The sequence below is a fragment of the Rhinolophus sinicus genome, chromosome 18, assembly GCF_057876585.1.
Source record: "Rhinolophus sinicus isolate RSI-liver-muscle chromosome 18, RSI-T2T, whole genome shotgun sequence".
Taxonomy (NCBI): Eukaryota; Metazoa; Chordata; class Mammalia; order Chiroptera; family Rhinolophidae; genus Rhinolophus; species Rhinolophus sinicus.
In genome coordinates, this window is record NC_142518.1 from 11,308,414 (window position 1) to 11,324,342 (window position 15,929).

The window sequence follows — 15,929 nt, forward strand, 5'->3', positions numbered from 1 at the left end:
AGTAATAGATTATCCCACAGAGAATAAACATCCATAAGTCTATACTGATATTACTTGGGATAAGTAAATAAATACGCGGACGTGGAGTAGCTCTTCCTTACAGAAGAATTCTAATTAATAAATATAGAAGTACTGATGGAAATTTTAAGAATAACCATTGGCCAGATATGATGACAGTAACAATTCTTGCAGGCAATAATCATCAATGGATGCTAAAATTAGTTGGGGAAAATTATGTTGAGAAACAGGATATTTGCATAAGTCTCAGAGTTTCTCCCTACAAGATATTTGTTGATTACAGAGAGCAAATAGTAATTTGGTAGCTGCAGAAACCTGGCAGACACCATGGAAGTTCACATCACCAGTAATAAGGTATGCCTATATGTGAACGTCCTAATATGATGCATTGAAATGACACTTCTGTGGGATTCTTACCAAAAATGTGTAACCTCAATCTAATCAGAAGAAAACAGCAGACAACCCCAAATTGAGGGACATTCTAGAAAATAATTGGCCAGCCCTCTTCAAAAGTGTCAAGGTCATGAAAGGCAAAGATTAAAAGACAATCACAAATTGAAAGAGACTAAGGAGATTTGACAACTAAATGCAATATGGGATCCTGGATTGGATCCAGGACCAGGAAAGCACATTAGCGGGAAAACAGGCAGAATCCAAATAAAGTTAATAGATTTAGTTAATGGAATTTATCAATGTTCATTTCCTGGTTTCAATAAATATACTATAGTTATGTAACATGGTAACATTAGGAAAAGCTAGATAAAGAGTATATGGGAACTTTCTCTATTTTTACAACTTATCTGTAAGTATAACATTATTTCAAAACAGAAAGATACACACACACACACACACACACACACACACACACACACACACAGCCATGGATATTAAGTTCAACCAGTAAATGCGTAGTTCACATTTTCTTTCAATAACAAAATTGACAAGACCACAGAGAACCCAAACTGATTAGAAGTTGCTATGGTATATGACACTCTGGCCTCTATGTGCACCATCATGGCGTAGATTCCCATTTCAGAGTGTGGAGCCAGTGTGTCATAGTAGCTCACCCTCATCCCCTTCTGAGTGGAATGTCCAGCTCCTCTGTTCTCATCAGTCTGGTCTCTTGGTGCAGGCCCAGATCTGCAAGCACTTGGGACATTCATTTGCTCTCCCCTTGTGCAAGCCTAAGGCAGATATTTCCAATAGGTTACAGCACTCTTCCCCACTGCGTCCTCATAGCCACTACTGACGGGAGTCCACACTGGAGCTGAAACATCTCCTATTGCTGCATTCAGCCTGCAGTCAGGTTCATGGGGACCCTTGAAGTCTAAGATATTTGAAGGCTTAGGTTCTGATGTTTAGACATACAGTCACAGATGTCATTCTTCCTTACATGTGGCGAGAGACTCCAGCAGTCTCACCAAGTGTCCGTCTCCAAGCCTCATAAGTGATCGAGGAGTGAAATGTCTCATGGTCTCTGTGGTATTGGAGGAAGATGCTTGACATGAGATGGGGCCCTATGACAACAGTTGATCAGGTTCCAGAGGAACGCTGAGGCTTAAATCCTTATCAGGATTGACAGTTAACTCATTACAACGTATTATGTCACAGTTATATGCTTTGTCAGACTTGATAAAATTAGCTAGGAAAGAATATCGTGGATTGTCATTTCATAGGCTGATGGTGGTTTTCTAACTTACCACACTGTGGCATCCAGGGATTTAAAAATAAAAGTCTGTCAAATCATACTTTTCTTCTTACTAAGGACAAGGGACATTCCAACAGCCTTCTTGGGAAGTAAATGGAGGAAATCACTCAAACTAGGACCCAGACATCTTTGGTCATAGTCCAGAGCTATAAACAATGGCCACATTTACTCTTCCATTTTCTATCAAGAAGAAAAAAATAGGTCGTATAAGAAAGCAGCTTCTGGGCCGGCCCGGTGGCTCAGGTGGTTAGCGCTCCGTGCTCCTAACTCCGAAAGCTGCCAGTTCGATTCCCACATGGGCCAGTGGGCTCTCAACCACAAGGTTGCCAGTTCAATCCCTCGAGTCCTGCAAGGGATGGTGGGCTCTGCCCGCTGCAACTAAGAGTGAACACGGCACCTTGAGCTGAGCTGCCTCCCGGATGGCTCAGTTGTTGGTTGGAGCGCGGGCTCTCAACCACAAGGTTGCCAGTTCAATTCCTCGACTCCCACAAGGGATGGTGGGCAGCGCCCCCTGCAACTAAAATTGAACACGGCACCTTGAGCTGAGCTGCCACTGAGCTCCCGGATGGCTCAGTTGGTTGGAGAGTGTCCTCTCAACCACAAGGTTGCCGGTTCGACTCCTGCAAGGGATGGTGGGCAGTGCCCCCTGCTACGGCAACTGGACCTGGAGCTGAGCTGCGCCCTCCACAACTGAAGACTGGAAGGACAACAACCTGAAGCTGAACAGAACCCTCCACAACTAAGAGTGAAAGGACAACAACTTGACTTGGAAAAAAGTCCTGGAAGCACACACTGTTCCCCAATAAAGTCCTGTTCCCCTTCCCCAATAAAATCTTTAAAAAAAAAAAAAGAAAGAAAGCAGCTTCTGAGAAAAAATAAACTAGCTTAGAGAAGAATTAGAAGACTGCGAATGGAGTTCTGAGCCAGGAAAGAGGATTACAGCCTAGAGTTGACAGAAGGGATATTTCAATAGTATTTGACCTGCCCTGGGAGAAAGACCTTCTCTCTCTCTCTCTCTCTCTCTCTCTCTCTCTCTCTCTCTCTCTCTCTCTCTCTCTCTCTCTCTCTCTCTCTCTCTCTCTCTCTCTCTCATCCCCATCTCTATCTTAGTCTTATCCAGCCTCTCCCCTCCCCTTTCTCCATTGGTGCACATTAGAGATTTTCAATATTCTTTTGGTTTTTATAAGAGCTGGGACTGACCAAGCCTTTCCTTTACTGTAAAAGAAGTACACATACCATAGTGTCTGTCCTAGGCAGGTCTTGTTTTGCTTTTGTAAAATATTTTCATAGTTTTGCAAGCTCTCTCAGAAGTCTTCTGTTGTTTTATGACCTGTCTCAAAATTGTGCTGTCCATCCAATCTCTCTTGCTTCATCTTAGGTGTGTTCCTTTATCTCATGTAGTTTGCTCCTTTAAACCAGTTAAGAAAAATTCTAACCTTGGTTATGAAACCTTTGACATACAAATTCTTTCCTAATCCTAAACCTTCAATTGCTCCATTCTGCCTAAAGAAATAATTTCAAATCCTTAGGCCTACTCTCCAGCCTCTGTCCAATCTGGTCCTAATTTACCTTTCCAGATGGATTTCCCACAAATCCTTTGCACAGATATTAGACCTCAGCCAAACCAAACTATACGTGCTTCTCTAGAAAATATCCTGCACTCTCAAAACAGTATTTCCACTTGGAATGCCCTCTCTTCCATTATGGCCTCTTATTTATTTTTTCATTTTGAAAAAAATTAACTGGGCACCTACTATTAATAAGTACTATAAGGATATAAAACTGAGTGAAGCATAATCTCTGCCATCCGGAGGACATGGATACTGGAGGAAATTATATGGATTGAATATAATGTTTTAATACCTAACTGGTGTGTGGTGTTAGATAATCTCAGGTGTTAGGATTAAACTTCATGGTAAAAGTAGCATTGAACTTCATGGAGAAGGCCCTGAAGGATGGGGTAGAATTGTGACATGAGGAATTCTGGGAAGAAAAGGTTTACAGGCTGAGGAAACCACGAGAGCAAGCAACAGAGGCAGGAGAAAATGGAGTGCCTATACATGAATTCAAATACTTTGGCTGGGCTGCAATGCTTCAGTAGACTAGATCTTGAGGGATCTTGAATGTCAGACTAAAAAGTTTGAATTTATTCCACAGGCATAGGAAATTATTGAAGGGTTTTGAGCACGGAAATAACATGATCAGAAAGAGCAGTGCTTTCTGCAGATACCAGGCCGTGCATGTATAGGGTTAATTTCCTCAATTTCTAGAGGCTTTTTCTTGGTATAGTAGGGAGAGAAGAGCCTGACACTAGTTTCAAATACAAGATTGCAGGAGTGGTGATGCCCCTCACACTCTCCATTTAATTCACCTGTCTAGTCGTAGCAAATTGACGGATCTCGGAGACTGGCTGTAAATATTAATAGCTTGTGACTTTAATTGTTACTGCTGTTCCAATGTGGTATTTTTCTTGGAGCAAATCAGCACAGCACCTAGCATGTGGAATGATACAGCTACTGACCCCAGCAAATACTTTTTCCCTCTATAGCCATTTTCAAGGGTCACCAGAAGCAGTTTGTTTTTGAGACTATGTCAGCTGTCCTGCTCTCTGCCATAAGCTGCAGGAATCATTATCATCTGGACACCCCACACCCCACGGAACATCACACTGGTTGATCTTTTCCTCTTTGGACTGAGGAACAGAAGTAGCAAGTACTTTAGATGCCTCAGACACAAGCAAACCAGGAGATGAACCCTGGTACCACGTACTTTATCCAGTCAGGAAAGCAGAAACCACACCAGTTATTTTAACAGAAAGAATTCAATATAGGAAAGGTATTATAAGACTGACATGGCAAATGGGAAACTGAGGTGACAGATAGTGACTACAGAAAGTAGCTGACACTCCTAGGGAAGAACCTAACCGAAAGCAACTGGTGAGGAAGAAATGTTTGCAGAGTCCCAGCATAACAGAGCAGAGTGTAGAATACATTTGGAGCTGACAAACAATATTATAGCTTAATAGCCAGCACAATAGTTAATGAAAGTATTAGCCAATGAGTCTTGTTTATATTAAATATGCTGAGAAATAAAGAAAATTCCTTCCTGCAGTTCTCAGTTTTGGAATTCTTTCTTTTTAAACATTAGCCTGGCTATGGAACAGCCATTACAATTACTTGTCTGTATACATCATTACAGAATATTCTCAGGTTGACATTCTCTTGCATGCCTGAGACATTTATTTCACTGTTCAAAGTATAAGCAGACAATGGAATACTACTCACAATAAAAAGGAACAAATTGCTGATACACACAAGTTGGATGGATCTCAAAGGCATTATGCTGAGCAAAAGAAGCCAGTCTCAAAAGGTATGATTCCATTCATACGACACTTTCAAAAACACAAAACCATAGTGATGGAGAACAGATGAGTGGTTGCCAGGGGCTCGGAATGGGGGGAGACTGTGACTAGAAAGAGATAATATGAGGGACGTTTTGGGGGGTAATGGCAATGTTCTGAAACCTGATTGTGGTGGGGTTACATGTGTCTGTGCATTTGATAACGTTCATAGAGCTGTGCTCAAAAATAGTAAATTGAAAAAAGAAAACAGGGAAAAAGTAAAGGCGGAACATGCGTTGCTTGTATGTGAGAAGGTTTCATCTTTTAAAAATAAATTGCTGTGGTAAGGTCAAGTATGACCATACTGAGCTTTTGCCACATCCAGCCTGAGTTATGAGGGAAGAGTGTCACTTGGAGTGAGACCAACTGTACAACATCTCTTCAGTTTCTGAGCACCTCGGAGCCCCCAGCTGAGGGCAAGGCATGGAGGCTAGGGGAGGAACTCTCCCTGTGCTTCTGGGCTGTTCTGGGACTCATGCTACCAGCTCCTGTGATTTGGGTGAGGGTATTTGCGCTGTTTGCAGCAGTTCAAAGCCTTCTTCTTCCCTGCACTTCAAAGCCTGGCCTGCCTTTTCCCCACTCATGGCTTTCATTTGGTGCTAGCAACCTTTGAAGAGCGATGCTTGAATGGCCCTTGGCTGTGACCCCACTAATTGGCAAAGCTGGCCACAGGGGATGAAAAGATTCTCACTGGCATCAACATCACAGTGACCATGGTCCAGTGGGCCTTGTTTTGTGTTCCTCTTGAGAGTCCAGAGCAATTCCTGTCAATAAAAGACTGAGGGGCAGCAGGAAGTGTTCTCCCTCCGGCCTTCCTGGAGCCCTCTTTTCCATTCACGTGGGGACTACTTGCCACACATGCTTGAAAATATAATTTTGTTATGCTCTGCACATTTAAATTGCTTCATTAATAGGATGCCATTAAACAAAGTGTTCCTGAACTTTAAAATACATAAAGTCATTTTGCATTCCATCACCCTAAGAGTTTTTGTTCAGTTCCAGCTGAGATCAAAAGGAGAGAAATATTCTTTGCAGTTACATGCCGTCTTTCAGAAAGCCTCTCTTTGGATGAAAACTGCACCATTGCTACTGCTGTTCAGGCTCTGCTCACTAGGGGCTAATGTCATACCCCAAACACCAGTCCATTACAGGATGGGATTCAAAAGTGAAGGAGTACGTGCTCTTTTGTGTTTGGCTTCTTCCGTGCCACATGCTTTTTAAAGGTATCAATCAGGTATTGTTTTTAATTGCTGTATAGTATTCCATTGTATGAATATAGTAGTCCATACTTTGTTTATCCATTCTGCTATTGTTAGATATTTGAGTTGTTTCTAGTTGTGTGTGGTTTTTTTGGGGGGTGGGGGTGGAGGGACTTTTGTGACTAAAGCTGCTATAAATATTTTTGTGCAAGGCTTTTGGTGGACATACTCTTTTTTTTCCCACCTCCATATACCTAAAAGGGAATTGAAGGGTAGATATAGGTTATTAGCTACTGCCAGTCTCTGAAAATGGCTACACCATTTTACACTCCCCCCCCACCAGCAATCTACATGAGTTCGAGCTGCTCTACATTTTGTCAACACTTGGTATTATTAACCTTTTTGAATTTTAGCCCCTTCAGTATATAGTACTATATCGCTGTGGTTTTTATTTGAATTTTTCCCAATTGATAAATGATGTTGAGTGCCTTTGCATATGCTTATTGGTCTTTTGTGTATTTTCTTCTGCAAAGTACTTCTCAGGAGAATTGAGGAAGTTATGGTGGCAGTATCTGTCAGGGAAGAAAGGTGTGATGTGGAAAAGCAGACTTATCAATGATAAGGCCATTTTTCCCAGTCCTGCATTTTTGGTATTTTAAATAGATATTAATGTATAAAGTGGTTAAAAGAAGAAAAAATAGTAGGTACCTGTTCCCAAATATCTCCCTCCTAGCCAATAGCCATTGTCCAGAATTCTGCTTCAGAGATTTATTCCTTTGGGTTTATCACTAGGAGTTCTAAGTATGTTTATGTGAGTGCATCTTTGGGCTTCTTTCTAGCTTCACAACTTGCTGGGTGTGGGGTGTGAAGACTTTGGGAACTTGGGGTTCGCTGCATTCAGGCCCTGTGGGGAAGCATGAAGGCCCTGGCTGCCTGTGAGAGAGTTGTGACAAAGGATAAACCAGGAAAGGGAAGAAAGACTTGGGGCAAAGAAAGCATAGGATGTGCCCTAAACTTTTATTTACTTCATCATTTTGTTTTCCCACAGTTGCTCACTTTGGTAAATTGTTGGAGTTGAGGAGAGAGGAAAGGGAGAAGCACAGTATGAATTCAAACATGATGTTCTAAAACATGTTTGGTAGATAAGAGCACAGTGCCTGCCAGCAAGAGACTTTGGGACAGTCTCAAGGGAATAAAAATGCTCTGTAATTTTGGGAGCAAGAGTGATATGTGAAGAAGGTATTGCCTGACTCCTTTAAGCTTTCCAGAAGGATCAAAGCACTTTATATTTATGTACAACACATACACACACTCCAGTGAAGAAAAATATGAGGCAGACAAGGTCCCTTCCATCTCACAGACAGGCCATAATATGTGCAGAAATTCTGGAATTTGGTCGAAAGACAAACAAGCCCCAGGGTGGAATGAAAATAAGATCCCAGATCACTTCACTAGGGACCCAGCGTGCTTTGCAGTGGCCATCTTCACTCCAAGGTTTTATTCCTGTATTCAGATGTACCCCAACATCCATTCTCTAGTAAATATTTCTCATGTTTAAGACAGCATGATAGTAATAAATAAGCTCAGAAAGTCGACTGCTATAAATGCCATGTGGTATCAGTTAGATCACAAACCAAAGCCAAATTTTCAAAACATTTCCTGCTGGAATACCCACAACATTTTAAGATGTATTTTGGAAAGTTTTGAAGCAAAGTAAGCCTCCATCAGCATATAAAATAAAACCAAAAAGAAAGTAAAATGTAAAATAAAGTTTAAAAAAATGTAAAAAAAAAAAAAAGTAAAATGAGGGATGACTTTTTTTCTTTTGGCAGTAAAAGAAAAGATGGGGAAAATCTTGACATCTTTGGAGAAATGCTTGTTCTAGACACAAAATGAAGAAATGATCTTTTCTCACACACACACCACAAGAAACATTGGGGTTTGGAAACTACTCTTTCATTATTCACCAAAGAAATTTCTTTGACTGCTTTTGAGTACAATGTCTATTATTTTTTGTTGTGAACACTGATCATAAGTATAACTCTAGCTTTTGTTGAAGTGGTTTCATGGGACACTAGGGAAAGGGTTGGAGAGTATAAGGGATAGGCCAGCAGGGACAGAAATGGGGTAAAAGCATCAAAGAAGCAGCTTTTGTCAGAGACAAGATGGGCATGACTAATAGTGACTGATCCTAAAGTGGTGCAACTTGAAGTCTGAAGCCTCTCAAAATCAGTGGTAGGAGGGCCAGAATGGGATCCTAGACAAGGTAGGAGAAATTCTTTTTTCATTTTATTCCAACATTTTATTATAAAAAATTTCAAAAGTACAGAAAATTAAAAAAAAATTATATAGTGAACATGCATACACTCATAAGGGAGATATTATTTTTAATCTGACAATTTGTTTCCAATGGGGCTGATATTCACCCCATTTCATGAAAGAAATGCTCTTGAATGAATGAATGAGTGGTCTAACAATCTTGCCACACACGTATTCTGGGGACCCCAACGTGTTTCACAGCTACTCCTGCATGGAGTGATAATTCCAAAAGCAGGACTCCCTATGGGTCTGCTTCTATCATCTGTTGTTTTGATTGCTTCTTGCTTATGCTGTCTTGTCTCCTCCTTGCCTTGTTTTCTTTGGCTTTGTGCTGGATGTTGTACTGAAAAATTATGTGTGGAAATAATGTGATAACATTTCTTTAGAGAGAATTTTTGTTTGCTTATGCCAGGCACATGGGGATGCTAACAGTACAATATTTAAAGGGCATTACTGAGGCAATAGGAATATAGTTATGAACAAGAAATGGCTCCTCCATTATGGAAGGCAGTGTGGAGGTTCCTCAAAAAATTACGAATAGAATTACCATATGACCCAGCAATAACTCTCCTGGGTATCTACCCAAAAAATCTGAAAACATTTATCCATAAAGACACGTGTGCTCCAGTGTTCATTGCAGCTTTGTTTACGGTGGCCAAGACATGGAAACAACCAAAATGTCCTTCGATAGATGAATGGATAAAGAAGTTGTGGTATATATACACAATGGAATACTATTCGGCGGTAAGAAAAGATGATATAGGAACATTTGTGACAACATGGATGGATCTTGAGAGTATGATGCTAAGCGAAATAAGTCAGACAGAAAAAGCAGAGAACCATATGATTTCACTGATATGTGGTATATAAACCAAAAACAACAAAAGAACAAGACAAACAAATGAGAAACAAAAACTCATAGACACAGACAATAGTTTAGTAGTTACCAGAGGGTAAGTGGGGTGGGGGGTGGGAGAGAGGGTAAGAGGGATCAAATATATGGTGATGGAAGGAGAACTGACTCTGGGTGGTGAACACACAATGGAATTTATAGATGATATAATACAGAATTGTACACCTGAAATCGATGTAATTTTACTAACAATTGTCACCCCAATAAATTTAAAAAAAAAAGAAAAGAAATGGCTCCTGCCCTTACAAGTCTTACTCTGAATGAGCAATAGGATTCATTTAAATAGAGCCTTTAAAGAATAATTTAGTTCATACAAGTTTGATCAGCATGCAGCTTTTCCTAACCTTATCCATCTGCACCCATTAAGGAGTGGCATGCTGGGCCATGTAGAGATGCCCTGAGGTAGCAGTTCTTTTGCAGTTTTATCTCATAGATAATTTAGAAAAATTTCTGTGAACGGATTAATGCATTCACCATGTAATAATCTAATCAGAAATCATCAGAACAATTTTACTTCCTTTGACCAAACACCTAGGAAAGACGATGCTTTAGAATACTACACTAAGGCAGTTACTAATTCATGGCAGAAATAAAATCAGAGCCCATTTGAATATTATAAACTGAAATACTCTAAATCGACAGACCATCTGCAGGGACTTAAGTGCTTGTGTCTAAGTGGTAGAACCAAAGAACACAATCCTTCCACACACAAGCTCAACAATACCTAGTTCCAGTCCTCACAAGTGGGAGGTTGGAGCTACTATCAAAATAGTGGAGAGACTGATGAGAAGGAATCTTCTGTGGAGTGGAACCCACGGAGACCTTGACTTAATGATGATGACCCAAACTGAAGAGTCTGAGCTCTGTCTCTCTGGACTTGCCATCCTTAGACATCCCCAGGTGTTATCTCATGCTTGTTTAATGGGATGGGGGTGGTTCTCAAAAAGATGAAAAATACAAATCACTTCTCATCCCTTACTCCTGGAAAAAACACTCAACAGGAGAGCTGACTTGGGAGATTTAAGACAAACTACCAAACTTAATACATTAATATCATTAATATGTTTTCTGCCCCAGTTTCCTGCTGTGTAATAGTTTGAAATCCTTTCATGAGACACCAAAGCCTTTGGTTTGTTGGAAACAGATTCCTTTACCATGTAGGCTTTGCTTTGAGGCTCGTATTTTCCTACTTCCATGAATTTGCTCTCTAGTTTGCACACCGCAGTGTCTTACTTGAGACCTGCACATCTCTATCTGTAATTGATTTTTACGAGAGAACCAGGTTAGTGTCCGAACTCTGGCCACATACACCACGTCTGTCAAAACCATGTTTCAATGGGGGAGCCACAGACCTTATAAAATCATTTGTTTTAAGTAAGATCTAGATTAAAGTTAACCGGGACTGAGGAGATGGCATTTGCTCTACTTAAAAATTAATGAGCAACCCCTGTCAGTTAAAATTTGGAAACAGAATAGAATTAGATCGAGTGCCCTTCTACCCCCCAAAACAACACATGTATGCCATAGGCTTAAGAATGACTAGAACCAGCATACGTCAGTACCAAGCCTGCACTAGAACTAAGTGTTGCTTGTGGTTTCCTCTATTTGTTTTCATCTATTTGCACTAAGATGGTAAGTTCCCTTGGATTCTGTGGTGTCTGCTTCCTCCTGAGATCTTGAGCAATGACCCTTTATTTGTGTTTCCCATCACTGCTAAAACACAACAGAGCTGTTATCATTCAAGTGTACAAATAATTTGTTGAGCTCTTATGATGAGGAGGCATTTTGTTGGCATCATGGAAAACTGAAAGGAAAATTAAATATGGCTCTTGACCTCTAGGAATTAGTAATTTAATAGATGAAAAAGACACATCCAGGGATAATTCATGTTACATTAAAGCAATGTACATGGAAATTGCTGTAATAGGAGCCTAATTGAATCCAACAGTGACAAAGTTTAGAGTTTCAGTGTCTTTCTCAGTAGATCCTGAAAAGGGGATTCTGGTTACCAGGTTATTTTCCAAACAGGACTACATAGTTTGTGGGGCCCAGTGCAAAATGAAAATGCGGGACCCTCTACTTTAAAACTAAGGATTTCAAGGCAGTGACAGCATTAAGCCAAGTGCGAGTCCTTCTGAGTGTGGGGCCCTGTGTGAGTGCACAGGTCACATGCCCACAAAACCAGCCCTATATTCAAATACAGTCTCTGAATATGAGGAAGAGACAATTTTTTAACAGTCCAGAGGAGGAATTTATACACAGGAAATTTTCTTCCAAGTAGTTCATAGGAAAACAAACTCTTCCTAAGGAAAGAAAATAATTCAGTGTTTTCCAAATTAGCAAATTGGATTGGGATCTAAAAGATAGAAAATTACAATTTGCAAAGACAATTTCTCAGCTATTTCACAGCTACAAGGTAAGTATAATAATAGTAGCAGTTAGTGGTAGTAGTAGCTGACGCTAACCTATAGAGCTTAAGTGCCAAGATTCTTCTAAGTCTATTAAGTATATTTACTCATTTAATCCTCAAAAGAGCCTTGGACAGTAGATACTATTATTTCCTGTCTTACAGATGAGGAAACTGACCTTAGAGAGGTTGAGTAATTGCCCCAGTCACATGGCAAATAAATGGTAGATCCAGGATTTGAACTTGGTCTAGCTCCAGAGTCTGTGCTCTTAACCACTATTTATGCTACTTCTCATAAAGAAGGACTTGACAGACGAACAGAAGGGAGGAAGGAAAAAAGGAAGGAAGGGATGAAGGGAGGGAGGAAGGAAGGATTGAGTTATCCCATTGTATTCATTCATTTATACCATAGATTTGGCTTAACCAGGGTATACTGTGTGTTGTGTGCATGTTTTAATTTTTTTTTTTTTTTTTGCATTTCATGTTCATAGTTTAACAGCACCCGTTCGCCCTCCCCCACTGAGTGTTGCCACATGACCCCATGGAGTAGAAAGGTACTGATTCTGAGAACATTCCATCACAGCCCTAGCCCACTCTTTCCAGACACTTTCACTTTCTTCTCTTTTAACTTTATGGCAAACTATTGTTTCTAACTAACAGGTATTCTTTTAAATCAATTTAAACAGTGGGTCTTTTCCTAACTTGAATTAAATAAAATATAATTTATACAGCCATGCCATTGGCTTTTTCCCCATTATTTCCCGCCCCCCCACCCATAAGTGGCAAATAAGGCTCTGTTCAAGATGGGCATCACCTAAGCTGCCTCTGGACTTTAGTTTGGAGAAAAGAAATTCCAACTTGCCCTATATTTATCAGAACTGTAAAGGTTCGGCTTCTCAAATCAAAAAAGACAATAGGACAAAAGGATTCTCTGACAGCCAATTGTCCCTGTCACCATTAAATAAAAAGTGCTTTTGGCTGCTGGTCAGAGCCTGTAGTCAGTCACTATTCTTTCTTTGTTTCCCAGTCCATTGTTATTCAAGGAAGGAATCGCCTACAAAATGTGGCCTCTGGTGGCGGGGGTTTTTCTCCAGCTCTTGCTCTCTATCCCTCTCTGTCTCTCTTTTTGCATGCACCAAACTTTTTTTTCTTTCTGAAAGTTACCTAGGAAACAAAGTCTTTTGTGCTGCAACTTTATTTGAGCTATTCACTTCGCTGGGAATCTGCACAAAAGCTGAAGAGAGAAAGAAGATTGCAATGTTTTTACTAAAACTTTCATGGCGAACACATTTTTCTCCAGGGGGGGAATCCTGTTGGGTGTGTTGGGGGGCTTTGCAGATACCTCTGACAAGGTAAGCAAATGCTGGGGGTTAGTTTAAACAACTGGCTCTGGAATCTTCTCTTTAATGGGGCTTGAGAACAGTTCATTTAACAATATGTGAAATCCTCTGACTCAACAGGGCATCATGCTTCCAAATGTGAAGATGAGAACAAAGTTTTTTAATGATCCTGGTTTTAGGACAGAATATTATTGAAACCTAACTGGAATAAGAGCAAAAGTATTTATTTTCTGCAAACACCCACCTTCCTCCAAATTATGGAAATAAATAAATCTAGGTTCAGTGATGAAAACTGGGTCTTTTAACAATCTGATTTAGAAACCCAGCCCTGGAATCAAAATTGGAATGGTGCCTTTTTAATAATTTGTGTTAGGAGCCCAGCCCTGGAATCAAAATTAGACAATATTAATATCTATCAAAGGTTTGAATGGAGAATTTTCAAATGTTATATAGAAGTCAAGGCCTCTAAGTACGCTGCTGGAAGAAAAGCTTCAGACTGTAAAGCTGAAAGAAAAGAAACTAGGACTGTTTTATGTTTTATTCCTCCGAATTTGAAAAAGAAGCCCATTTGAATCCCCCCTCCCAGTAACAGCATTGATGTTTTCCACTATAGTTGGTGAGGGGGAGATTCTTCACTTTTGCTTTTCCATGTGCATATAGTGTTGATGAAACCATATTTTTAAAATGTTATTCACAAACGCCAGAGTCCTGCAGTAAAATTAACTCTGTGTTTTAATCCAGCCTCTCAGATTAGATTGGCTTGTACTTCAGGTGGTGTGTTCTGGAATGTCTCCTGACTCCAGGTTTTCTGGTACATTTTCTGAAACATTTCATAGATATTTAAATCATCTTTTCCCTTTGACCCTAGTAATCTAGCGCTCTCAAGACTTTCAATAGGAATGTGCAGCGAGACGGATATCTAGAAAGTGGATCTACCTCTCACTGGATTAGAGACTGACATTTTTCCTCAGTTTGAAGTTTGGGGATTTCTGGCTACCTTTCTTGTCTCTCCTCTTAATTCCACTTGACCTGAAAAGCATGTTTATTTAACCCATTTTTTTTCTTTTGTGTCGCTTGACTATTGAAAGTATAACTTTCAATTAATTGTGCTTACTACCTATTTCTAGGAATACTTCCTTTGACCTAAAAGCTTATTTCTGACCAAATCTTTCTTAACTAAACTATGAAATCCCTTATATGTGTGTTTACATATAAACCATGGTGGTTGAGTCCGAATGTACTTCATTTGCAGTCCCATCCCCCGGAGGACGAAGATACAGATGTCATGTTAGGGCAGAGGCCGAAAAACCCAGTACACAATATCCCCTCAACACTGGACAAGCAGACCAACTGGAGCAAAGCACTACCTCTCCCGACGCCAGAGGAGAAGATGAAACAAGATGCTCAAGTGATTTCTTCTTGCATTATTCCCATCAATGTCACTGGTATCGTTACATTCTTTTCTTAGGGACAGTTGGGTCAGAATATTCTGTGTATTAAATATGTTCAAAACCTGTGCTGCTTGGGGGTACCAGTTAAGAATACTGCTTGCTAAACAAGCAATACCCTTTTCATCAAAATATAACCCAGAGATGTCCAATATGCTTGTGTCAGGTTTTGAACACCAATTTGCATATGTTCTGTTGGGCCACTTGTTATGTAAATGATGGACAGTTTCTTTTTGGGGGAAAAAAAAAAGTCACCAAATAGCTCTTTGGCCATAGCTGACTGAAACAATGGAGAAAGCGGCAGTGATTAATCATATGATAATGATGTGTGGTACTGCAAGAAAGAAAATAGCAAACCCCAGATTTCTAAAACTGTAAGTAATGATCCTGTAGACCAACTATAAAATCTGTTTTCATGCTTCCTAGAAAGAAGGTAGGCTTGTTTAAAAGATCATTTAGAAGTCTGCATTGATTTTAGGGATTTTTGACCTAAAAATATATGGATTCATAGGTGAAAGCTGAATTCTACTCTAAAACCAGCAAGCCTGCCTTCCCTTCACTCTGCTTTCCTACTTCTATGAATTGACAGTGTGAATACTAGTCCAGGTTGAATGCAGGCCCGTCAGACTTTTCTTGAAAAGTTTATTGGTAGCGATTGTAAATTCCAGAATTGGAAATGGTAATCTTTGTAAGTAAAATAATGTTATAAGATATTCTAACTTTCAAAGATAGAAATTAAATAGTCGATTCATTGGGCTTTCTTTAAATAGTTCTAATAGTTATAGTTTAACTTATTTATATATTGAAAATTTCAAAATGGCCATATTATGACTGATTTTCATCCTCATACCATGTGACTAAAGATTGCTTGTTGCTCGAGATGCAGTTTGGACACAGCTATTATTAACCCCACTCAAATTTCTCTCACGTAAAGTGGGGAGCAAATGATGACCTGGTATCTAGGACAGATATTATTTCCTTCCTGAAAAAAAGGAGTTCCAGTTGATCCGCTGGTTCTGAGCTGGGGGTTCATTTTCCTGATGACCTATTCAAATTGAAGGATAAATTATTCTAAGCATGTGCATTCTATCTGATCTCTATAATCTACCGTGTTTCTTCGAAAATAAGACCTAGCCGGACCATCTGCTCTAATGCGTCTTTTGGAGCAAAAATTAAT

The 15,929-nt window shown here is 39.9% G+C and overlaps 1 protein-coding gene across 6 annotated transcripts in view; it reads left to right on the top strand.

The window, feature by feature from the left end:
- Window positions 1–15,929, top strand: part of NHS (NHS actin remodeling regulator) — a 441,226-nt gene that overhangs the window by 412,087 nt on the left and 13,210 nt on the right. For 4 of the 6 annotated variants that reach the window (XM_088795276.1, XM_074323429.2, XM_019755449.3 and 1 more), the window contains 2 exons: window positions 12,456–12,518; window positions 14,557–14,749. In XM_088795276.1, coding sequence (XP_088651402.1) covers window positions 12,456–12,518; window positions 14,557–14,749 — 256 coding nt within the window. Of the gene's footprint in view, window positions 1–12,455; window positions 12,519–12,761; window positions 13,317–14,556; window positions 14,750–15,929 lie in introns of those variants that run through there. The other 2 variants (XM_019755451.3, XM_074323430.2) reach the window with 2 other exon arrangements.